General features: G+C 36.7%; 1 protein-coding gene across 1 annotated transcript in view; it reads right to left on the bottom strand.

Annotated features, from left to right (window-relative positions):
- Irag2 (inositol 1,4,5-triphosphate receptor associated 2) overlaps positions 1-27,318 on the bottom strand; it is a 111,844-nt gene that overhangs the window by 55,097 nt on the left and 29,429 nt on the right. The window contains exons 3-15 of the mRNA XM_048787189.1: positions 27,080-27,260; positions 24,542-24,790; positions 23,290-23,448; positions 19,680-19,797; positions 17,634-17,684; positions 14,730-14,807; positions 12,398-12,454; positions 11,755-11,814; positions 11,599-11,663; positions 10,508-10,607; positions 7,958-8,092; positions 6,905-7,006; positions 5,662-5,825 (exon numbers count right to left, since the gene is read on the bottom strand). Of these exons, the coding sequence (XP_048643146.1) occupies positions 5,662-5,825; positions 6,905-7,006; positions 7,958-8,092; positions 10,508-10,607; positions 11,599-11,663; positions 11,755-11,814; positions 12,398-12,454; positions 14,730-14,807; positions 17,634-17,684; positions 19,680-19,797; positions 23,290-23,448; positions 24,542-24,790; positions 27,080-27,260 (1,519 nt within the window). The remainder of the gene's footprint in view (positions 1-5,661; positions 5,826-6,904; positions 7,007-7,957; positions 8,093-10,507; positions 10,608-11,598; positions 11,664-11,754; positions 11,815-12,397; positions 12,455-14,729; positions 14,808-17,633; positions 17,685-19,679; positions 19,798-23,289; positions 23,449-24,541; positions 24,791-27,079; positions 27,261-27,318) is intronic.

Raw genomic sequence — 27,318 nt, 5'->3', positions numbered from 1 at the left:
TACTGCATGATCCATCCTGGAGAACATTCAATGTGCACATGAGAAGAAAGGATATTCTGTGGCAATTGGGTGGAATTTTCTGTCTGTCTGTTAGGTCCATTTGATCTCTAACATTGTTCAAGTGTGACATTTCCTGATTGTTTCTGTGAGTGTTCTACTTATTATTGAAAGTGGAGGACTGAAGTCTCCTACTGTTATTGTATTGCTGTCTATTCTATTTCTCCTGTCAGTTCTGCCAGGTGCTCTGATGTTGGGTGCATAGACATTTATGATTATACCTTCCTGATGAATTGACCTTTTATCATTATATAACATCCTTGTCTCCAGTGACAGATTTTACTTAATCTATTTTGCCTAATGTAAGTAGAATCATCCCTGTTCTTTTACCATTTGCATGCAATATTTTTCACCCTTGCACTCTCAGCCTATGGGTGCCCTTAAATCTAAATTGAGTCTGATAACATCTAAGTCACATTTTTAAAAAATTCTGTCACATTTTTTTGTGGATATTCGCTTGCATTTAATTATTGATAGGAAAGGACTTATTACCATGTCACCACTTTGTTATTTATTTTCAACATGTCTTATAATTCTTTTGACCCTCTCTTCCTCTTATTGTCTTCCTTTGAATTCTGTTAATTAGATTGCTTTCTCCTTTTTTGTGTATATCTTCTATAAGTATTTTTTGTTGTATGAGACTTACATAAAATCTTACAGCTACATAGTATTTTCAATCACATACACTAGACTTTTCCTTCTCTCTACACATTTTCATAACTGATCACAATTTATATCTTTTTATATTATGTACTCATTAACATTTTTATAGTTAAGTTACTTGTACTTTTTTTTTTTTTTTTGATACTGAGGATTGCTTAACCACTGAGCCATATCCCGTCACTCCCCTACCTTTTGAGACAGGGTCTCACTAAGTTGCCAAGGCTGATCTCAAACTTGTGACACTCCTGCCTCAGCCTCAGCTTTTGTCTGCCTGGGAAAGTCTGTCTCTTCCTCATTTTTAAGGACAGATTTGCTGGGTATAGTTTTCTTGTACTTTTAACACTCTGAATATATCATCCTAGACCTTTCTGGCAAGATTTCTGCTGAGAAATCTAATAGGCTTATGTAATGAGTCCCTTTTTATCTTGATGTTTTTAACGTTCTATCTTTGACTTTTAGCAATCTGATCATGTGTATGGATATGGATTTGAGCTTATCTTATTGGCTGTCCATAAGGCCCCTTAGATCTGGATGTCCACTTCCTTCCTCATGTCTAGGAAGTATTCTGGATATTATTTCTTTGAATAATCTTTGCTTTCTCTTATATGAGGCCTACACTCTAAGGTATAGATAAAAACCAAGGGAGTGTTTCTCTCATTTCCTCTGGGATTCCAAAATGCACGTATCATTCTGCTTGCTGGCATTCCATAAGCTTTGTTCACTCTGCCATTCTTTTTACTTTTTACTCCTCTGACTGGATAATTTTCAATAACCTGTATTCTAGTTTACCAATCTTTTCTTTGACTTGATCTAGTATGCTATTGAAAACCTCTAGCAATTTTTTTTTCAGTTCACTTATTGTATTTTTTAATGCTAAGATCTGTACTTTTTTATATTTTCTATCCTTCATTAAAATTCTCACTTTGTTCATGCCTTATTCTCCTGTCCTCATTTAGCATCTTCATTATTTTCTGTCTGATAAATCATGTTTTTATCTATCTATACCTTAGAATAACCAGCTCTCTACAAGAGAAAACTCTTAGTCGGTACAGGTAAAGGTCCTGGGGCATCTCAAACATTCATAACTAGTCCAGACCACTGTTTCAGTTATTGGCAGCCCCCAGACATTTAGAATATAATGGATTCCTTCAGTACTCTGAGGCAGACAAGTCAAAAGACAGTCTTCTGTTCTAGCTTCCCCAAACCCCAAAACACTGGATGGGTGGTCCGACTCTCTTATCCTTCTACTTTCAGGGAGTAGTTGGGATCTGGGGACTTTATGCCTGATTGCTTTGCACTGAGCTGGGGATAAGGGACTCTGGAAAGTGCCCACAAGGCTAGTTTTAACAGCCTATTTAATTTCAGTGCACCATTACCCAGGCATCTCAAGTATTCCAGGTCCCATCAGTACTCTGAGACAGGTGAGACAGAAGCCCTGGATAGTGGAGTGTTGAATATGTGGTCTTACTCTCTCCTTCCCCAGAGAGAGCCGAGAGCTTGGAGGTTTCCTTCCAATCATGATTCTGTGTGGCAATGGTATTAAGGTGAGGCTGTCTAGAATTTTCCTACCGGTTTTGATGTGGCTGGTTTCATTCTAGCCCAGGGTGCTGGAGACTCTCATTCATTTCTGGGTTTCTTAGAAAGGGAATTTGTCCATGTATTATGGTTATGAATCAGTATGTCCTTGAGGAAGAGGAGGGTCCATGGCTTCCTATTCATCATCTTTCTGATATCACCTCTCTGGGTTGATTTGTTTAAGATGTCAGTTTTAGGTACTTTTTTCTTTTCCAGGAATAGCCTAAAGTCCTTCATGTTGCAAGACAAAGCAGAAGGACTTTATGAACCATCAGAAATGCATATTTAATAATATTAATATTTTCAATCACTAATATTTCAGCCTATAAGACAATGACATAATGGGTTTTATGAACCATAACAGTATTTGAAATAGCTTTTCAAAAAAAATTAGATGGTACCATCTGTTAAAGATATTCAACAGATGTCGAATCTTTGAAATTTTTTTCTCCCAAAGAAATTTTCATTATCGTGTTAAGAGGTGTATATATATATTAGCTTTGAGCATGTTTTTAAATCTAACATCTCTCCTTAATAACATGTACTAAGCTAAATCTTGATTTCTATACCAACCTCTACCAATTCTGTTCATCCCAGACTTTGCCATCTAAATAGCATACCATTTATGCAGTTTTCAGACCCCAAACTTCTATGTCCAGGATGACTCTGCTATTTCTTGTATCCCCCCACATCTATTCTACCAGTACATTAGATCTGACCTGCCCTCAGATATAGTTTTCATCCAGTGATCTCTTACTACCTTCACAGTATTGAGCTGGCTCACACTACACACCTCACCTGGGCTATTACAATGCCTCTACGGCTCATTCTGTGGCTTTTTTCTTCTCTAACTCTGTGGCTGTTTTTGATCATGACTCAGTAAGTATCTTACCTTTCAACACATATACATACATTGCTGAAATAAGAATTTTATTCAACTCTACTTTCTCTTACTGGATGCAATGCATTCTGAAACTTTTTTTTTTTTTAACCACAAAGAGAAAAAATTGGGTCACAATCAAGCATACTGATTTTTCAGGATCTCTAAATGGTGATGTTTTGTTGAAAAACAAAACAACTTCTTCCTGCTCTCCCTCTGTACTCTAAAGACAATTCTCCACCTGGCAGATCTTTCAGAAAACAGTTGTCTTGTCCACTCATGAATGGCTTCCTACCACATTCAGAATAAACTCCCGATTCATAAATATGAGCTACGATTCTGCCTGTGCCCTGACCCCTGATTAAACCTCTGAGCCCATCTCCTGCCACTACTTTGCAGGGCAGACTTCTGGCTGCTGCTCAAGCACACCAAGCTCTTCCAACCTTAGGGTCTCTGCACCAGCTGTCTCCAGGCTGAGGACACTACTGGAGCGTCCCACAGCTCTCATACGCATATCACTCAGCTCTCTGAGGGAACATGACCAGCCATTCCTTCTAAATATAGGTCTTCCTGCCCCAACATTCTGTCTTATCTTGCTTTAATTGTCTTCACATCATTTGCCGATTTCTGGCATTATTATAATTATATGTTTATTATTTGTGTTCCCTTACTACATGTCAGTTTCATGGAGGCAGAAATTTCTGTCTTATTTCCTACAATTTTCTGGCACCTAGGGGAGGAGAGTGGGGGCAGCAGCAGCCTAGCAAAGGGCAGGCTTCCAGCACACATTCAGATGGCTGCTGTACGGATTACAACTTGCTTTCCTCACCAAGCCCTCTGAGAGCAGGTTTTCCTCCCACTGCCTCTCCAGATTCACTCAATTCCCTTCATCTCTCAACACTGGAACCTATGTGTCTCACTGCAAAATGGAAGCTTTCTCTTCCTCAATAGCCCTTGGGGGGTGGGGGGTGGAAATCAACCTTTAAAATCAATATTCCCTCGCTCATTTAAAAAGACTTCTCTCTCATCCCCACAAAGTACTTTATGTTTCTTATCCATAATTAAAATTCAGCCAAATTATTTCAAGTTGAGCTCTATGCAGTTCTGTTTACAACTGTGTCCAGAAGGCATGGCATGGGCTACAACTACCTTTGTGCAGGTAGGGAGTATTCTCCGAACTGCTAAATTCCCAGAATATGTTTAATGAATATTGTAGCAGATTTTAAAAAGGCAACAGTGGAAGATTAACAGTTGAAAGAACATAGGTTTTGAAGTCAGATACTCAGGTCTGAATGCCAGCCCTTGCTTAATCCCAGCTGAGTGACTTGGGGCAAGTTAATAATATCTAGAGATAAATAGCTGTCAAATTTTAGCACTATGTCCAGTCCAGTCATGTCTGGACAGATGAATCTACCATGATTAAACCAGACTGTTATGTGTATAGAGGATGGCATAGAGATGCACTCACTCAGAGAAGACCATAGTACAGGCCTCTTTCCAAATAGCTCTTTGTTTCCAAGTGGAATTTTAATGCTCCTTTTTTAATGGAGATGGCATCTGGGAAGGAAGCTACATGTCCACTTAACCCACATCTCTTACCACCATGGGGAAGTCTGGGCTCCCTGCTCTTCGGGGAAAAGCAGATCTTTTTCACAAGAGTTCCTTCTGCTAGTAACCTCTCTGGTATCTACTTTCCTCTGTTTGCCACTCTCTGACATTATTTTCTTTAAGCTTATTTTAACCTCTACCTACGCTTTTTACTTTGCTCAAGTGCAACATAAACCCATGTCCTTTTATACTTTCAGAAAACATTTATCAAGTGAATGCTAAGTGTGCTAGGTCTTAGCAACTGTATCGTGGTCAACAAAAGATATAATCACTGTCTTTGTTTCGTATGTGGTTTACAGGGTGTAAAATGTCAAGAATTTCCCCATAATCATAACTGTTGAGATTAGAGGAAGGATAAGAAAGCAAGTTATTTTCATTTATTATTCTCTATTCCCTATGACTTCATGTAACTGAAATTTTGTTGAGTAGTACCCAATGCAACGCATTGTAAACCAGAGTGGAACACAGCCCAATAAGGAAGGAGTCCACAGGCTGCCTTCAAGTTCTAACTTTCTGTTAGTAACCCAGGATTTGATCAGTTCACCTTACCTCTTTATGCCCCAGTCTTCTGTAAAAATAAGATTATTAAAAGCTGTCCATGACTCCTTCTGGTTAACAAATTTCTATACTCCATAATTCCAAATTCTTTCTCTACAGAAAAATAATCTATCATACTGGTTTTCTACAGATTTCAAGTTTATCATTTGCAATTGAAAAATACTGGTCAATTTCATACTACTTCCCAACTCAAGATCAAACAGAATGTCTGAAAAAGTGTTGTTTGAAATCAAGGAATACAACTTGCAAAGGGCTAAATCCAAATCATCATCATGTCATGTACATAAAGCATGGGTTTCTTATATAAAAATGATCATCACCTGGAAAGAAATTCTTTTCTGAAATAAAAATAGTCCAGCCTGAATTTCTTCAAAGTCTCTATTAATTTGACAAATACTTTATCAAGAGATTCTTTGTGATTTCTCAAGCTTTTCAGCATAAATATGCAAAGATTTAGCTTCTCTTCCATAATGTGTTTGAATTCCTATAAGAAAAGTCACAAAACAAACTCCAATATTCTACTATTAAACAAATGAAATATAAAATTCTATGGACATTCCCATCTCTATGCCATTCACAACTATTGGACCCCAAAAGTACAACGAAATTCTCAATTGCTCAGAGGTGATTTATTAGTTGATTATCTTGATTTAACAATATGTATAAAGTGCCTGTCCGGTGGTTAAAACCTAAGTTTTACTTTCTTTTTGTTAAGTAGATTTTTTTGACCATTCCACCAATCATCATGATTGTTCTAGAACATAGTGGGATAAAGTAATGCAATAAAAAAATCAGTATTTGCTGATTATTGTATTCAGAAGCAACTTTTTAAAAAGGTTAATTTGGAAAAGGATTTGAAAATAATATTCCAGAGTTTACTTTTTTAAACTTAACTTAGTAGGGGGTTGATGAATGCTAGGAAGTAGTCTGGTATCAAGAAGTAGAGCTACAGGGGCTGGGGTTGTAACTCAGTGAAAGAGCATGTGTGAGGCACTGGGTTCGATCCCCAGCACACATAAACAAATTAAATAAACAAAGGTACTGTGTCCATCTACAACTAAATAAATAAATAAAGAAGTGGAGATACAGAGATTTCTTCTTATGTGCTTCCTTTCTAATAAAGCTGGGAATAGCTAACTAAGATGTTCCCATTTTTCAACTATTCTGCTACTTCCTGAGAAAGTAAAGTAGTTGGAGAATCAGGAAGAAGATTCTTTTATACAATAATCATTCTACAAAAGAAAGAGAATTTTCATAGGCCAAGGTAAAAGCCAGGCTTAGACTAACCAGTTCTCTGGAAGAAACAAAAAAAAAACAAAACATTTTTTCATTAAGTTGTCTTATTTATTCCTTCTCTTTCCACCATACTTCACATATCCTTACACTCCTGCTCACACATTCATCTTAACCCTCCCACTCACCCACATATTCACACTCATTAAACTAAGATGGCAGAAGTCCACAATAGAGTCTTAGAAAATGGTACTGTTGTTACTGTACATAAGTATTACCTGAATTTCCATAGCAGAAGAAAAACCAGGAAAAAAATTACAGAACACTTACAGCAAGCTGCTTTGCCCACTTTTCTTTTGCAGTAATTTCTGGATTAGTTACCCACAGCAGGGAGCTGTGAAGGAAGGTTCCAATGTCAGAGACTTCTTCTTGCTTGGGGGCAGAAAAAGAATTCCACATCTTCAACTAGGAATTAAGGTCAAAGGCACATACGTCTATCACACAGTAAGAATTAATTTAGGACTGCGATCGTGGCTCAGTGGCAGAGCCCTTGCCTCGTAAGTATGAGGCACTGGGTTTATTCCTCAGCACCACATCAAAATAAATAGATAAATAAATAAAATAAAGGTATTGTGTCCATCTAAAATTACTAAAAAAATTCTAACAAAAAGAATTATTTTAGACCAAAGTTCTACCATATAGGTAATTTAGGAAGACACTAGTTAGAGTAACCTTCTTAGGGAACGTTCCCCAGTGAGTTCCCTTTATCTGAAGAGGTGGCTATGGGTACATACTAACTCTTTTGGTGCACTGTATATACTGAGTAAGTACGAGCAGATCATTTTCCAGAACAAATCCTGTTCATTTTCTTTCTCCTTTCAAACAGAGTCAATCATTTTTGTTGATTTTTATCCTCCATCAAACTATACACTACCTCTAATAGGCAGGCTCTGTTGAAAAGGACTAGAAATACAAAGATGAAGATGTTACTTGACTTTTCCAACCATTTAGAATTCCCAGTGGGGAGAGGGGGGATCAAATTGGAGATATATGGGCCATTAATGAAAAGGAAATGAAGAGAAGGAAACTGTCTAACAGGTGCCTTGTCTTCAGCCCTTCAGTGTTAAAAATGAACCCGCAGGATAAACAAGCTCATGACATCATACCCAAGATCACTTTGTTAGTCTTGACTGACCCAGAATTAAAAGATCAACTTCAGGAAAGTTTGAGTATCTTCTCATCATAGGGTTAAGCTGGATCTCAACAGCACACAATTGTTCTGAAACAACTGTACATGTAGATCCAGCAAATGCACTGTAGGTAACTAATCTGCAGATATTCCTAGCTAGAGTGAAATGTCATGACACACTATGCCACAAATACCAGCTTCTGAAGTGCAGCCTCGAACTCCACACCCTTTTGTTCAGCCTCTGTTAGGACCAGCAGCATTCCTTGGTCTATCACTGTGTCCAGAGCCGACAGGCTGGGTACACTGCACTGCCACTCAGTTTCATTATTCTGAAACAATTAGCAAAATACCCACAACTGTTATCCTAATAAAAAATATTATTTTTATTTTATGAGAATGATACTTAAAGGTCAATGTAATTGTCATAAAATAGTTCTAAACAGTCTTGTGAAATCCTCCTGCATCCTAAAAAGAATGTGGACATTTTCTTTCTAAAATACCTGTACCTGAATATTTATTTTTTTGAAAGGAAAGCTCATTCATGAACAGCCTAGATGTTCTGCTGAGAGCTGTGTTCTTGTAACATTTATGTGTTGGTGGTTGAAACTTATGGCATCAATTTTAATACAGAAATAGAGAAAGGTAAATAATTCATAGAGTCAAAGTGGGAAGAATATGAAATTAACCCCTTTGAAATTAGGTTGGTTTCTTTTGTCTCCCCCCCCCACCCCACCCCCGCATTCATAGCAGGCATGCTCAGATGGTGTTTCACAAAGCACGCATGTTCCCCATGCTCCCAAAGCCCATCTCAGCCACATTTAAGATATATGACAACAACATATTTAGCCTTCTTTTTGCTGTCTGTTGGAAAGTGTCAAGGACTCTAATTTCCAGATTCCAGTAAGAAGGCAAGCTTCCTAACTCATCAGGGAGTAAACCTCAGCCAGGATTTTGCCAGCTGACAACCTCCTGTTGGGAAGTATAGAACTTTATGGGCTGGCATCTTGACATCATTATTATCTCAGAGGACAAGGGATAAGAAACACACAGCCATGGCAGATTTGCCACAGTTTCATTCAGTCTGGCAGTTTGGCTTGGTTTCAAAAGTACAGTGAAATGATGAGTATTTGAAACAGAATGTCACAAAAACACAGCTCTCAGCAGAACCTGCAGGGCTGTTGAGACGGCTTTGGATGAAGGCAGCATATGTTGCCCTTGCATCCTTGGCAGGAACAATTCAAACAGCATTTGCCCCAAAGACATTCTCCCTCTGCTTTCAAGGTCATATCACAGCTGTCAACAGAGGGACATTCTGACACAGCCATTGTCCAAACAGGGAGAGACTAAAGCAGAGAAAAGAAAGCAATTGGCTAAATAAAGCATTTCCTAACATAACAAGCACAGAACTGGAAAATAAAAGGACTAAACATCTAGGAGAGCAGCAACACTTTCAGATCCAAGAAGGCTTTTGAGTGTTTCTTCCCATGTTGTAAAGAACTGGGTCTAACAAAGAAAAAAATTTAAATAATTAATTTTACCATTTTAAATTAACTAGAACACATAAAAATTCTAGTTCCTGTTCATAATGTAATAATTGATACCATAAAATGGAGCTGGTATACTCTGGAAAGCATCATAGAGCTTCCTCAAAAACCTAGGATTGGAACCACCATATGACCCATCTATCCCAATCCTTGGTATTTATCCAAAAGAACTATGATCAGCACTACAGTGATACAGCTACATCAATGTTTATAGCAGCTCCATTCTCCATAACCAAGTTATACAATCATACCAGATGCCTGTCAATAGATGAATGGATTAAGAAAATGTGGTGTATGTATGGCATTTGCCAGTAAATGGATGGAAATGGAGAATATCCAACTAAATGAAATAAGCCATAGACTCAGAAAAATCAAGGGTTAAACGTTTTCTCTCATGTGTGGAAGCTAGAGCAAAGTAAGGGAAAAAATGTATGGGGTGGTGTTGGGGGTGGATAAGTTATCATTAAGGATAGAGGGAAGACCAGTGGAATAGGAGACTGAGGGGGAGAAGGGGAGACAGGAAAGGGGAGAATATATGGAATAAAATTAACAAAATCATGCTATGTGCATTTATAAATATACATAAAGGCAAAATTCCCTGTGGTATTATGTAGAAAGTACCTATCCAATATAAATAAATGAGCTAAAGGAAGATCAGGAGTACAAGGAGGAGAATGGGGGAGGGAGTAGTAGGGACAGTGATTAAAATCAAATTCTATGACTGTAGGATTTTGTCAAAACAAACCTAACTACCATGTATAACTATAAAGCTTAAAAAAAAATTTTAAAAAGTGGTTGGTTCAATTAGAGCAAAGAAATTGGTATCACTTCTGGACATCTTAGTGTTTGGTATATACACATACTTTAAGGGCTTTAGAAAATGTGAAAAAAAAAATACTTCATGGATTCTACTGTTACATTTATGATCCTAGGCTAGAGATCAGGGCAGGTAGATGATCTTGAAAAGACTGAGAATATAAAGATTTCTAAAGTCCTGATTCACTGAACACACACATCCAAAAACCTGGGCTAGCCTCCTGAACTTAGGCCATTACTTAGAAATGGTTCTTTCCCCCAGGCTAAAAGGTTTTAGACTTGAATTCTATAACTCTCAACAGATATGTTCCAAATATTCTTGGACAGTCACTTAATAGTAAGCTACATAGCTTACCTAATCTCCCTCTGATTAGAATGACTTACCTCTGCAGACTGAGCTAGAATGAGCTCACAATGTAAAGATTTTTCTCTTTCAGAGACCACCCCATTGTGCTCTCCACTGACATTCAGCTGGATCCCATTTCTTAGAAAAAACAAAAGTGGTCCAGTCAGTTGCCTCCAACATTATGTTTGCAGTCACCAAAACAGGGCTCATTTATCACCAATAAGTGCCCATGGTGGTCAAGGACTGTACAAGGGGCTCAAGGTGGAGAGAGAAGAGAGATCTATACTCCAGGAACTGAAGGCTAGTGACTCCAAGAGGTCCCAAACAAGTGGGCCACAGTTAAGTACTGAAACCAGCACTTAAAACATAAAATGTCACTAAAACATCTAGATTTCTGGCTTTCCTTCCACAATCACAAGATGTGGGCACACAGGGTTCATATAGCCTTGATAAAACAAATTAGCTAGAGCTAGGCAGAGTTGACGCCTTTGCCTTTTGTGTGGGCAATGCCCCTTTCTCACTGCCATTCACATACCATAGGTGTGTGCACTCACTCACTAGCTTTACTGGTGTTTGTTTATAATCTGAGTGCCTGTGCATCCTGGAGCAGCATATTGCACACTTCAGAAACAATGGTTATAACAGGGAATAATGTGTGTCAGGAAAGAGGTAAGAACAATTTGCCGTGCTTGCCCCCTGGTATTTGGAGGTGGAGCCTTTGGGAGGTACTAGTATCATGGGGGTAAAGTATTTATGAATGGGATCAGTGCCCTTGTAAGATGCCAGAGAATTATTTAGCTCTCTTTACTCCACGTGAAGATACAAGAAGGAAAAGCCCTCACTAGAACCAACCCTGATGGCACCCTAATCTTAGACTTCCAGCCTTCAGAACCATGAGAAATGAGCATTTGCTACTAAAGACACCCAGTCCGTGGTGTTTTCTTATAGCAATCCAAATTGACTGAAGTCAGGAAGGGTCACAGAAAACTGATGAAGGAGCTCCCATGGAGAAAGGTAAAGAGAGCATACAGAGGTGCTGAAGAACAAAGTGGGGCGTGACAAAGCACTGCATGCAGGTCAGGGGACCATGGCACAAGACAGAAGGCTGGTGAGGGTGGATCCTACTTACAGGACAAGTTCCTGCTGCAAGTGCTCTAACTCTTGAGCCAGTTTATTTTTATCACCTTGTAAATTCTGGAAGCAGAAATGTTAGGCTGTTTATGTTGCTCTAGTGGGAACTTATATTTAACAGCTCTGCTTTGCAAGTTGTGAAATTATGGCATACCTCTATCACACTTCTATACTCTGTGATGGTCAACTTCAGCTCTTCTATGCTTAAATTCTTCTGAGAAATAGAAAGTGAATTAATAGCAAAACAAAAAAAGCGGGGGGCGGGGGTGAGTCCACCAAATCATATTTATTAGATCATCAATGCAAGCCAAAAAATAGTAAAGACCCAATCATCATGATATCTTCTATCAATCTTGCTATTTGAAAACAGAACCAATCAATGTTTGGGATTAAAAAACATATAAGTGGAGGGACAATAAGGCAACTTTATCTAATAAGTGTCATTATGTTCTGTTTGTGGTTCAGTGAAATCAAATCCCAAAAGGCAATTCTTAATTGTAATGATTATGATGCCATTAAAGAAAATCTTTACATGAAAGTGACCAATAAATTACTAAGTCATCCAACTTTCTCCAGTTCAAGTAATACCTCAATTAACATTACTGATATTGCAAGATAAAAAGCCACCATTCTTCCCAAACACATTTTTGTGAAGTATTTTCAGAAAAATCTTAGGACCATAATAACAAAATCAGATTTTTCCTAGGGGTGAAGTTATAAAAATGACCATTTTCCTCACAATTTGGAGAAAGCTAGTCAATCCCACAGGATTCTCAAAAGGAAGGGATAATACCAACCTTCTGCATAGTTGCATCTTTATTAAGCAACATATATTCGTACGTGTGCAATTGCATCTGAAAAGAAACAAATTTAGGGAAGGCCATTGGGACATTGTTTTGTAAAAGGACAGTGCCATAAAATCATTCCAGTAAGGCAGACATGTTTCTGAAGCATGTATTTTTCACTTTATAACAAAATTTCATATCCAGCCTTATAACCCTAAAGGCAGAGGTCACTGTCCTCACTTCAACAGTGAGGAAGCCAAAGCTCAGCATTATTCAGACCAAGGCCACCATCAGTGGCAAAGCTGAGCCCAGAATGTGAGTCCAAGCTTCAGAGACGTGCCCTTCCCTCTGTTCCACACGAGAGGATGTAAAAAGTATTTACTTTTTTGTGAAAATGAAAATCTAGATAGGACATAAACAGATTTCATGAGAACATATAGAAAAGTCTTCTTTTAAAAACAATTTTAAAATGTTCCAAGATTCCTTTTAGCAAAGTGAATATCAAGAATACATCAATTTCTTAAAACCAAAAGCAAACTTGTTAGCATACACTTCTAAATATAATGGAATTGACAAATACATATAAACTAAATTAAGAGCCTAGAAAAATAACTGGCAAAGCCAGAAGCAGAATCACCATCCTAATTATACACGTTGGATTTCTCGTTATAGTTCTAACAGTATTTTCACAAAATCCTCCAAATTAAAACAAAAACAAAACTTGTAAAGTAGGTAGAGATTTCATATCCATTTAACAGGTGAGCAACTTGAGACAAGGAGGTCAACGATTTGCTTAACATTATAAAGCTTTTAAGTAGAAAAGACAGGATCTGAACCCATGTCTTTGGCTCTTTCTACTGTTTATCACAGTTGCAATTTCAAAGTAGCCGTTCCTAGTGTAGAATTAATTTTAATGTCTAAATTATAACAGCTATAATATATGCCTCTGCATGTACACACACAGAGAAGAGAAAACTTGAAAATGACACATATATAAGAAATATCATTTCAAACAATGAAAAATACTGTTCAAATAAACCACTGAGATGATGATGACATATATTAATGAATTTGTTGATAGGTTCCTTCCATTTCCTGATAAGAATATATGGTAGATAACAAAAGTATGTACTAAACAGACTTTACAGATATAAGATATTTTTGTAAGGTACAGTTTCTTAATCAGGGAGCAATTTTTCCTATTTCTCATTTTCCGCATTAAGAATATATAATATCTGAAATTTTCCCTGACTTAAGGATTTTAAAAATCGGAAGCTATTAAATTAGAAATTGCACTATACTTAAAAAGATAAATAGCAAGTGTTGGCAAGAAGGCAGAGAAGTGTGCATCCTCATACACTGCTGGTGAAATGTATAATGGTGAAGACACTTTGGAAAATGGTCTGGCAGCTACTACAAAGGCTAAACATAGCTGGTTGTGGCGGTGCACACCTTAATCTCAGCAGCTCAGGAGGCTGAGGCAGGAGGATGTTGAATTCAAAGCCAGCCTTAGCAAAAGTGAGATGTTAAAGCAACTCAGTGAGACTCTGGCTCTAAATAAAATACAAAATAAGGCTGGGGAAGTTGCTCAGGGGTTGAATGCCCCCAAGTTCAATCCCCAGTACAAAAAAAGAAAAAAAAACTTAAAGAATCACCACATGATCCAGTAATTCAACTCCCAGGTAAATAATAAGGAGAAGTGAAAATATAGGTCAATAAACATATACACAAATTCTCATAATAGTACCAAAATAGAAATGGGTCAAATGTCCATTAACTGATGAACATACAAACAAAATATGGTATATCCATACAATAAAATATTATTCAACAATAAAAATAGAGTACTTGACATATGGAATACTGATAATATGGATGAACTCTGAAAACATTATACTAAGTGAAAGAAGCCAATCATAAAAGAACATACATTGTATGATTCCATTTATATATGAAATGTCCAGAACAGACAAATCTAGAGAGACAGAAAATAGATTTAGTGGTTGCCTAGGACCGAAATAACTATAAAAAAAAGGTTTATTTTGGGGTGATGAAATGCTTTAAGCTTAATTTTGCTTATGGTTATACAATTCTGAATATACTAAAAACCACTGATATGTATACTTCAAGTGGATGACTTTTGTGGCAGATGAATTATGTAACAGCTGTTACCAAAAAATGAGAAAAAGAAACTGCCTTTTATATAAATAATTCAGACATTCCAAGGAGTGCAAATTTCAGAATTATAACCACAGGTTATTGTGTCATTGAGTCAAATACACTGGCATAGAATAATATTGATTTGACAGAAGAAAATTTTTACCAGTATTTGAGAAGTGCTTACTTGATGCTCTGTCTCAATTTTAGATAATTCCTCAATCTTCTTTTCCAGTTTATCCATATCTATAATGTTCTTAATATTCTAATATAAAAGAAGAGGGTATTCTTAGATTTGGCACCAAGGAAAATAAAAGTCTCACAGTCAGTGACTTTTAGCAAGTGGTATTTTCACCATTAGCATTGTAATCCATCTTAAACTGAGACACAAAAGTTGATATGCTCTAGAGACAGCATGATCCTTTGAACACAACCATCGTGGATATATGCATTTCTATCCCCCACTCTACCTCAGCCACTTGCTCTCACAGTCATAGCTTCAAATTTGTTATTGCCAGTTAACCATGACCTTGTGATGTTTGACTGCAAGCATCTCACTTTTCAATCACCACCTCTTGGCTTTCCAGATTACCTCTTCCAGCGCTAACAAACCTTCCCCACTGGAACCTGCTATCCATGGATCTTACCGCCTTTTCATTATCCTTCAAACTTTCCATGAATTTAGAACCTCTTTACCCAACTTAAATTCTTCTACAGTCAATAATTATAATCCCTACTTTCCACATGCTCAGTTCCCTTGCTCACCTCTTGGGTCTCAGTATTAAAAGAGCTTGCCATTCACCCCAGGTCAACTACTTTCCAGTAAGTATGGTGAAAGAATGAGTCAATAGGCTGGTCACAAGTTCATGACCTTTAGTATCCATGTCTTCTGATGATAAAATCATATAACCCTGGTATATTCACACCACCATTGCCAAAATCAAGAGTTGGCAAATGATGGCCACCTCTCATGCTCCAAAGGCCAAACCTGGATGATCACTTCTCTGTAAATTAGAGCACAGCTATGCCCATTTGTTCACACATTCACTATAGCTGCTTTCACAGTACACAGGCAGAGGTAAGTAATGCACAAAGGCCCGCAGATGGCAAAACCTAAAGATATTACTATATGGTCCTCTAAAAAAAAAAAAAATCCAACCCCCAGGCTATTTTATCCCTTCCCTTTCCTAAAACTTCCAATACCTCCTCCAGCAACCTCCCTTTCAGGGAATGATTTTCTTTTGTATTTCACTGAGACATTATAAATAATCAGGAGACAGTTTCCATATTTCCTGCACATACAATAAATATCTTTGGCTGCATTACACAGCATTTCCTGATTTGAACAATTGTGTCCCACACCACTATTACTGCTTCAATCAAAGCCCCCACTAGTCTTGACTGGATCACTTCAAGCTTCCTAATTAGTTTGCTGGCTTTTTTATTGGCTCCACTACAGTAGGTTATAGACCCAGCAATGAGAATTATCTTCTTAAAACAAACTAGATTATATTATTCATTTACTCAAAACCCTCCAATATCTGCCATCTCTGTGTTTTAAAAAATATAATAAAATAATAAAAAAAGAGTCCTTACAGTACCTGCGTAAGGCCCTGTGCATCTGGCTACCTGCAGCTCTCAGCCCACGTCTCTTGCCACTCTTCACTCTGCTCCAAACACACTGGCCTTGATGCCCTCTAAAACAGCAGGCAGGCTGCAGCTGCAAAACCTGGAAAGTGTGCTGCTTCCTCTGCCTGGAATGCTTTCACAGGTAAGCCTCCTTTCCAGTTTTTAACCAAAGCCTTAATTTTGCAATGCTGCTTTTCCGGAACACGTAATTTAAATTGTACTCCCCTTTCTCTCAATTCTGTTTGCCTTTCTTTTCTCCATAGCAATAATTGCCATTAAAGACACAAGTTCTACATGAGCTTTTTTGCTAAGTCTGCATACTCAGCATTTTGAATGAAACCTACACACAGAAGACTCCCAATAACTATATGGTGAAAGAATCTGGGCCACTATTCAAACCATTTTTGCCATTATTCTTCACATTGTCACAAATTTTTGTCTCCTAAAGGAATCTTGATTGGCAGGGTTATTTGTATGACTATGCTACTATACATCAACAGTTGCAAAACTACCTCATGATGAAGAGGTTTAAATTTTCCACTTCAATTTTAAACTAGTTTCGTACAATTCTTCAATGTTGTCACTCATTTAGGTACAAGAAGATAAAACTCTTACATTAGGAGTTAACTGGAAAGGACTAGTTTCAGAAATGTCTGGTCTCACAGGTGTAACAATTCTAAATGTGATATAGGATTCTTTACAGTTTAATTATTCTTTTATAATCTATTATGAATTTGTTTAATATCCGCATGACTTGTATTTTTACTCTCTAGACCAGTCATCATGGCTTAATAAGTGCTTGATAGCCTCATATAAAACTGAAACAAACAAAATTTTACACAATACTTGATATTCAAAAGATATCTACAGGGAACTTTTCCCTCTAAAATAGAAATTCACTAGTGTTTTATTATTTCAATGCTTTAACTCTTTGCTTAAAAATACATTGCAAAGAATTATACTTTTTCCAGAGATTATATAATATGCATTATTAAAAAATGGCTTCATATCAATTATCTTAATCTCCAAAACAACTCTGTGGAATAAATATTTTTAGTCCAGAAAAAAACAGTTTTCCCAAGGTGGTGTTTTCAATGAATTTAAGATCTAGATGTAAGACTCAAGAATCTTTCTACCTCATTCAAGGTAATAGAATATTTTTAGAAAACTACATGCTTTCCTTCTTGATTTGGGTTTTTAAGATCAGCTCATTTAATTCTACCTTTAATCTGAATTTCTTAAATCCCACTTTTCCATGGACATTTGCAAATGCAATAAGACACCTCTGCCCTGACATGAAAATCCTTCTACTTTTCTCTACTTATAATACGACACATCACCCTACTTTTGGGCCCAGAGGGACCTGAAGCCACATGATTCTTTATTTAACTCGTGGTGTTAACCCATGATCATATGATTTCCATATGTTTACCTAAGCCTGTGTTTAATGATTTCAACACACCTCTTCCTGTAGAATCTTAATCTTAAGAATCAGAGCCTGGTTTTCTGTCTCCTGAAAAGAAAAATTAGAATATTTAAGAATTTTATGAAAGTTCCACATACTTACCTCTAAGGGCATTAACATTCTTTTCCTTTATCAACTTTAAATTTAAATGTGGTATTCATGTCACAATTGAGTACAGTCTAAAAATATTTTCAATATGGGGGTCAAGCCTTGGCTTGCAGTTTCTTGAGGAACTGAAAGTAGTTACTCTTCTCCCTAATTCACAGGAATAGTAGTTAAGGAGAAAAAGATAAAAAACTAAAAAAGGAACAACCTGGCTTCTTTCCTTTCTACATTAGCACCATTCTTTTATGATAGATAGCTGCCAACACAACTAGTTAAACTGCACCTTGAAACCACAACGAGTTTCAGCTTTCTCTCTGAAGCTATAGATATTCCCAGACTCAATGTTACCACAACATGTGAACATCAGAAACTTCTATAATTAACAGTCTCAAAATCAGAAGCATCAGAAGAAAAACTATTCCAGGACAGGATATTTATAAAATGTTAACAGTAAATCTTGTGGGTGGGTTAAGGTAAGGACTTTGTGGAATTTTATTTCTTGTTAATATGCATTTCTTTATTTATAAGAATAAAATGAACGAGTATTGCTTTTATAACAAGATAAAAACATCTCAGGCTAGAATTTCACTGACAAAAGACTATAGGAACACATACCATGTTGTTGGCATCAGAAGACTGGAGTTCAATTTTATACCATTTATTACACAATTAACTGAGGAATCGAGACGTACCTGGACTTTATCAATTTAGTTCATTTTTAAAAGATATGAAGATATAGCAACTTCTTTTTCTATCTCACAGAATTTCTGTGATTACCAATGAGGTAAAATAGTAAAAATCCTTTCAAAATTACAAAACACTACAGAATGCAAAGAATTAGGATTGTATATCTAGGACTCTGCACTTTTACCAACAGTAGTTAACGTTAATGAAACCTAAGAAGAAAAGGATATTATGACACATGTGTTAAGCTTATTTATCTCTCCTAGTCCTAGTGTAGGTAGGATAGTCATCTCTGTGTATCTAGGGGGACCCTGAGGCTTAGAGTAGTTCAATGGCTTGCCTAGAGTCACACGGAGTTGGGGCTTGAACACAGGCAGTCTCACTCCCCAGGGGGCTCTTGACCATTTCCCCATGTTGCCTCTAGTTTGGAGATCCCCTGTGGTCCCATACTGAGTCTTCCCTATAAGGCTCTCAGACTCTCAGTCACAAAGGAAATAATACCCAGTGAGTCTGGTCCTCACATCTTCCTACTAGAACAAGAGCTAAGCTAAATGAAGCAGTGCATGTTGTGAGAGGTCAAAGTGTTGACCCAGCCTGGAAACCAAGCCTCCCAATGACTTACAGACTCTAAAAACTGCTTTTTGACAAATATCTAAAGAACCAATTAGTCTGAGTGACTTTCAGCTGCCTTCACCATCATCAGTAATGCTAGAATTTATCAGGATTTTGAAGATTATTACCAATGCTAAAATTCTCAGTAAAAATGATCATTTCTCTGGTATCTGAGCTAAAGCTTGGTCTGAATGATTTCTTGCTCTGAAATTTCAGGACTGTGCTTATTTAGTGGAAGGAAGGACCTATGAAGTTTCTCATTAACCTGGAAGTCCTGAGAGAACTAAGAAAAAGCTGAAAGTTTGGCAGAATTTTTTTTTTAATTCAACCGTTTTTTGTTTTGTTTTGTTTTGTTTTTGCATCAGATATTTATGAACTGCCCATCAGACTCGGGAGACATTCTAAATAATCTAGAGATTATCTAGATCTTTATAACCCATTAGGAATATAATAAACACTTATAAAATTTAATCTTGATTGAAAAGAAAAGTAATTTTTAATCCTACTTGCCTATAACTTTTCTAAGTTTTCACCAATCCATTTATCAAATTATTGTCTTTTTTTTTTTTTGCCCCAAAACAAACCCTCTTAAACTTCAGTTATGTAAACTATGTACCAATCTCACAGTACTTGATGACTTACTAATTGTTTTTTCTGGACTAAAATTAAGGCCTTCTCCTCTTCTGAAGCATTCATACTAATTTTCAGTTCCTCCAGTTCTTCTTTTAACCGACTTGTTCTCATAATAGCTTGGTGGGCACTGTGGGGGTGGGGGAAAGACAAGAGCAAAACCTCAAATATAACTGTCAAAGACACAAAGGAAAGTCAAGAACTAATTTTGGACCCAAGCTAAAAACCACTAAAGACTTAAATCAGATGCCAATAATAATAAAAATACACCTTCTGATTGTTCAGTCCTTCGAAAAGCAACAAAATTGACAACAGTATAATGGGAGAGGGGGAAAAAAAGAAATACAAATATATTCCTAAAACTAAAGATTTAGAAAATTCCTTTGAAATCCATCATTGGCTAAACAACATGGTTCTTTCCTCCTCCTAAATAGATGTAATATTAGTTAATGCAAATTTTACCAGTATTTACTGAATACTACTACATTCCAGGTGCTGTACCCTGCATGAGGGCTACAATGGAAGACAAGAGATATGTGGTCTTTGCCCTTAGAGACCTTACATACTGTGGTGGAGGTGAACAGCCAAACAAATAATCGCCACAAGTCTCTACACACTACATTCCACAGAGAAATCTATTGCAGTATTTGTCATAATAGCAAAAATTGGAAACAACTTAGATGACCACCACCAGGAAACAGATTTAAATGAATGTTGGTAATCCATGCCATGGAATCACCAATTTGCATCTCTCATTTGATTATAAACTGTCTCTGAGGGCCTCAAGAAGGTATATTTTTCTTACCAAGGAATTGCATTGATAGCTAAACTATGGAACCAACCTAGATGACCTTCAACAGATGAATGGATAAAGAAAATGTGGTATATATACTCAATGGAATATTACTCAGATTTAAAGAAGAGTAAAATTATTAAATTTGCCGGTAAATGGATGGAACTGGAGAATATCATGCTAAGTGAAATAAGCCATTCCCAAAGAACCAAAGGCCAAATGTTTTCTCTGATATGTGGATGCTAATTCATAAGAGCAGGGTGGGGGAGAATAGAAGTACTTTGGATTAGACAGAGGGGGATGAAGGGAGGGGAGGGAGTATGGGGGTAGGAATGATAGTAGAATGAGTCAGACATTATTACTGTATGTGCATATATGATTACATGACCCGTGTAACTCTACATCATATACAACTAGACGAATGAGAAGTTACACTGCATTTACTTATGATGTGTCAAAATGCATTCTACTGTCATGTATAACTAATTAGAACAAATAAAAATTAAAATTAAAAAAAAGAATTGCATTGATCATTTGGCAAATTTTTGAGCTCTAAATCTGTGCCAGATGTTGTGCTGAACACTAAAGAAGGAGAAAGTATACTCCGTCGTGTGAATGCACTCTTCACTGAGTTTATAGGCTACTATGGTAAACAGTTATAGTTACCATACAATGCAATGAAAACCAAGTCTGGGGTGGATCCAATTTCTGTGAGCACTGCATAAAAGGCAGATAACTTAGACAGTGAAAGAGTGTATGTTTTGCACAAGCAAAAGTTCATCAAGGGTCTACAGGCAGTTAGATATTGTTACAGTATAAGGTAGAAAATGGGAAGCAGAGGCTAGGTAGCAGAGCTCCATCATGAAAGGCTTTGTAAACTGGCACAGGAATTTAGATTTTTATCCTAATTGCAATAGGGATCCATCCAAGTGTTTAAAGTAGAAGCATGATGTGGTTAAACTGGCATCTGCAAAGAAGAATTCCTGCCAGCATGGCACATGTCTTTGAGAAAACAGGAAGCCTAGCCAGAAGACTGTTGTGGTGACCCAAGTGAAAGACAATGCTGGCTTGAATTACATGGCAGATGCAAAAGTAGGCAGAAGTCAATCTACTGAAGAGATACATTCTACTGTCATATATAACTAATTAGAATAAAAATAAAATTTAAAAAAGGAATTGCATTGATCATTTAGATACAAAGCTGATAAAATTAATTGAGTTTGTTATTGATGTAAAAAGGAAGACTGAGGGAGGAAAAAAATTAAAGAATGATTTCTGGTTATAAGCAATGAACAATGTCAAAAATAAGCAGTGAAAGCCCAAAGGAACCAAGCTATTTGTAAAGGCTTAGAGGTAGGAGAAAAGGGGTGATTCCTGGCTCAATTTAACAATGACTGAGTGCCACCAGATTCTCTGGTCTTTCTGTTCATTCTGAGTTATTCAAATCTTTTCCTAACATGTTTCTTGACTATGCAAGTTAAATGCAGTCAGTTTCTAGCGCTTGCAACCAAAACTCTGACTGGCACACTCCTTCAAGGCATAGATTTTTCCTTTTAAAAAACCAAATTTGAATTATATGTTAATAAAATAAGTAAGCCAGTTGTGGAGAGAATCTGTAAGTATGTCCATACATACACAGAGTATATACACATGTATACATGCATACACACATACATTAGTATTCTCGTCCTCAAAAGTTTTGACCTGATCTAGTCTAGTCTGGCCAAAATTTTTAAGGGTGAGAATAATTATGGCTACAGTACTTTATTGTCATTCCAAGTTAATTCCTAGAATTTCGCAGTTCAAGACTTTAACACCTACAACTGTAAACATAGTCTTTATAAGATCTGTTGTTTTTCTCCTGACCATCAAGCATCACCCCCAACCCATGTCACAGTGTTGAACACTTTTTCCTGGTATGTCTCTTATGTACTTTGTCCCTTTTTATCTTAAGTTAACCCACAAGTTTTTATGTCTTATCATCCTTATAGGCCATAGGAACCTCAAGGGCACATTTTAAACCTGGATCACCCAGGAATCTCTGATGGTGTTTAGCATGGGATTTTGCATAGAATAAGATGATAACTGACCCATAGAATGGTTTGGACAACTGCATCCTTGGTCCATAAGTCTACTGTACCTGATGATATCAATAATAGAACATCATTGCTAGAAATGAACTGACAAATATCTCTGGTGCGAATGTAAAATGGAATACTTTTTATGCAAAATAGTTTGGTGATTTCTCAAAATGCTAAACATAGGCGACTACATGCCACAGCAGTTCTACTCCTACACATATACCAAAGAGAACGAAAAACATAAGTATACACAAAAATCTGTACACAGATGTTCAAGGCTATCTTAGTCATAATAACCAAAAAGGGTAAATAAGTCCATCATCTGAAGAATGGATAAAAATGTGGTATATCTGTACAGAACAATACTCTGCCACGAAAAACCATGAAACAGTGATACTACCACCAGAAGAATGAATCTGGAAAGCACGTGCCAAGTCAAGGAAGCCAAACATGAAGGTTCCATTTATGTGAAATGTCCAGAATAGGACAAAAACACAAAGTAGATTAGTAATGGCCAAGGGCAAGTAAATAGGAGTGACTGTTAATGAACATTTGGTTTCTTTTCTGAATGTTGAAAATAGTCTTGAATTAGATAATAGTAATGACTGCACAACCTTCTGAATATGCTGAAAACACAGAATTTTACACTTTTAATAGATGAATTTTATGACCTGTGACTTTTATATCAATAAAAGTTTGAAAAATAAAACTAAAAGCCACCAGTGTGCAACCCCCCGCGGTGGCCCACCTTTTTATCTGAAGGCGCAATTCAGTGCAATCATCTGCTAACTGGTTGTTAGCTTCTTCCAAAGTTTCTAATGCCAACTTAAACCTGTGATTTTCCTCTTCCAATTTCTGTTTGTTGAAATGTAGGTCTGCTATGTAGGTGATGAAATCAGACATCTCTCTGCAGGTGAAAGAATTAATGAGAATAATCTTCAACATCTCTCCTCTTTTCCAATCAGAAAAAAGGCATACAGTTAAGCCCAAACAGGCTTCAATGTTCTTATGAAGTATTCTATTTTACCCTCATCACTGTCATCACAAAAGTAGTTACTCATACAACAAGTATTTACTCAAACATCTATATTCCAATAGCATCAAAGATCTATCCAGAATTATCAGGCATTCAGTATTTGCCATTTGTGAAATCAACTTCCACAGCTTGATTTCTTTCTTTCCACCTCCCTGCCAGCATTTGCCTCTTTCTACATCAAAGCGTTTTCTGTTTCCACATGGGATATGGAAAATCCTGAACTTTTAAAATGTAATGCACATTCATTTGAAGGATCTCAGCAGGTTTCAGCAGGCCTTTAACTAGGAAACAACTCCTAGGTCTTACATGTGGCCTGTAATTACAAAGTAGTACTTGTGTTTCCCATTATTTCGTATAGCTCATTAATATATGTTTGACTCTTGCCCCCAACATCAGCTCCTAAACCTAGAAACTCTGGACTGCATGTTTCATAGAATGTCAGGCCTCCTCTTTCTCTTTGCTATCTTTTCTCAGTTCTTAGGTTAGACAAATGGTTCCTACTCCACATTTTTGCTGGATAAAATAAGGGAGAGTCAGAAACACCTCTTCAATGTATAAAGTGGTGTTTCACATATTCAGTGGAAAACAAAATTGCCAACTCATGTCTAAAATGTTCTATTAAAGAAATGCTTAAAAATAATCCCCCAAAGAGCTTGAGGTTAATATCATTACCATGCTTGAAATGGGACTTGTTTTTTATGGCAAACATATGAAGTTAATGGAGTAGTGTTTCGTGAGTGGGCAAATGGTAACTCTGGATTACTAATCTTACAAGAATTCATGTTCCTAGTGAAATTGGTTCTAAAGAAGATGGTATAGCATAGTTTAAAATTTTTAAGTCGATTATGTTAGCTCTACTGAAAAAAAAAGAGTTAAGTGACTTTAAGTAAGAATGTGGATCTATAAATTAACAAGAAAATAAGTAAAGTTGAGGCACTTGAAAAAGCATCATAAGAACACTTACAAAACTCCATTAGACAAGTCTCCACCCAGAGCCTCAAAGCTTCCAGGTGTGGAATCTGTTCTATCGCTGGTCGTCTTAACTGAAACATACAAGAGGGTTAACAGAAAGTCCATTTTCTCCAAACTGCAAGAAAGTAGCAGAATGATCCTGAAGAAACACACCCATACTCGCCCACCTGATTTTGTGCTGCCCTGTTGTTCAAAAACAGAGTCATCCATGATGCTACTCAATCTGCTCTTCACTTCTCCCCTGTATCCAAAACACAAAACCAGTGAGCTAGGATCCTTTGTCAGACCAGAGTTTTGTTCATTTTTTTTTAAAGGATGTGCTCTGTACCTTCCTAAGCAGCTATTTTTTTCCTGTGTTTAAAAATCATCTATTCATTCAACTACTTAGTGCCCAATATTGTAGTCAGGGTAATAGAAAAGAAGCAGAAGGCATTGCCTCCACCATCCATAAACTTTTAATCAGATGTTGGAAAAAAAAAAAAAAAAAAAAACACCATGCACACAGACATAGGCAGGTGACAGCAGCAGCATATGGTTCGGGAATGAGGGTGTTGATGAAGGAGGATGTTGGCAAAGCCTGGAGTGATAAATGGAGACTGGTGGGGACAGCAAGCTCATGGGCCTTAATAGATTCAGCAGGAAAAGCATGGACAAGTAGTACTTTGGTGCTGTCATTTAGTCTCTTTATCACAGAATCAGGTAGACCCTACACTTAGAGTATTTCAAACATTGTCCTTGAAAACTGGAGAACCCTCTACCCAGGCCCTCTGTCTAGTACATAAGCTCTAGCTCTAACCCCCCCCCCCCCCCCAAATAAACATCAAATTTTCAAACATTTCCTTTCAAAGAAGCCTTATGGTTTATTACTAAATCTTTCTAAGCACCAGATCTTTCGCCTCTATCTCTGAAGAAGCCACAACATTTTCTAAATTTGTACTTACATTTCCTTATTTTTCAGGTGAGATGTCTGATAGAATAATGAGCAAAACATAGCTAACTATTCCCATGTGCACAGCCATCATCATTTATGAATTTCCACTCCTATATTTTGTATTAATACCCTCCATGGTTTTCTTTCTTTTAAAATTGGTTATGAGAGTTTTTACTTTTGCCATCATCTGTTTTATACGTGTTACTGATATTTTCATCATGTAATCAAACCTACGTACTTTAGAAACATTAAAAAATTCTTAAGAAAAACTTAAAATTAATGCAGAAATAATCATTTCTTAATATTCTCCCCATCATTTTCTGTGAATATTTTTATTTAAGAAAAATGGAATTATACTACATATACAGCTCTATATCCTATTATTTGAAATAGATCCATATGGCTATTTCTCTTGACAAATATTAATCAAACTATAATTTTGAATAATTATCTAGGATTTCAGTGTATGGAACTTTAATATATTTATCTACTACTCGATTTTTAAATATTTAGGTTGATTCTATTTATCATTATCATAAACAACTTGTAAATATGTATTACAGCATTTGGTTATATTTCATCACATTTCATTACCAACTCACAGAGATTGCATACTTTAAAAGTTTGATATACAACTTATCAAATGCTTTTTAAAAAACTGTTCCAACTTGCACTTCTCCCAACAATGTATGAGAGGGTTTATTCTACCTACCCACACCATGAAACAAAGTCATTCTTTTAAATCTGTTAAACTGATGGGCAAAATTATGTATTTTTGTATACTTATATTGGTTATTATTAATCTATGTATGGCATACAACATTCTAGCTATATTTTCTTAAGGAAATCATCCATCTTAAGGAAAGATGACCTAAGTCATCTATCCTTAGATAATTCTGTTATCTATCCTTAGATTTCTGTGCCAGAAATCTAGCAAGTATTGCTACTTTTTGGTTGTGAAGGGTTTGTTCGTTTGTTTTGGTTAAAGCACATCCCTCATATGTATCAGCTGGAGATTGGTGGCTAGCAGGCACAGCAGCTTGGCTTCCTGAAAAAGGAAATGCACTTCTCTAGTATCTGCCAACGCATCTGAGTCATGGACACCATTCTCTTTTGTTCATCTTTTTCTCCTACCCACAGTCCTTTCCTTTTCCCTTTAGCCTTCCTGCATCTATAGCCCTACTGCCCTAAAAGAAGAATTCACTCTTGCATGTCCTGGAGATTTGATGATATCGATAATTCACTTGGCTCCCATGCCAGCTCAATTCCTAGTGAGAATGTATTATGTACTTCCCACCAATCACAAAAAGGAACATTATCAGAATTAGCATATTAGGACAATGGTCCTCAAAGGCTGCCCATCCCAGAAGCAGCAGCAATTTTACCTGGAAATTTGCTAGAACACAAATCATCAGACTTTGGCACAAATGTACTGAACCCTGGTGATGGTACCCAACCATCAGCTTAAAATCTTTCAGGAGATTCTAAAAGCATTGGATTATAGTATTTCCACTGACACATAAAACAATGATTAGCCACCAATTATAATGGATTGTTAAAACAGAATCTTTAAACACACTCTGCTGGGACTCTGATTACCATTTGTTTGCACTGAAAGCCATCCATTCTTTCATGATGGTTTGGAAGGTTTCCAGATCCACATGTGGGTCTCTCCTTTCAGGATCAAGCATGTTCCACAACTCTTCAAGGCTAGTATCTTCAGAATCTTGGCTAGCTGTTTGTCGCAGGTAATCTATTATTTTGCTCACTTCTACTGAGCCTTAGGAAGAACAAAGGCAAATTTTGAAAGATGGAAAAAGACACATTTTAATGAACTG

Source organism: Marmota marmota, unplaced genomic scaffold, assembly GCF_001458135.2.
Source record: "Marmota marmota marmota unplaced genomic scaffold, marMar, whole genome shotgun sequence".
Classification (NCBI taxonomy): Eukaryota; Metazoa; Chordata; class Mammalia; order Rodentia; family Sciuridae; genus Marmota; species Marmota marmota.
Note: the sequence above shows the minus strand (reverse complement) of the source record. Positions and strands in the feature narration are given on the sequence as shown.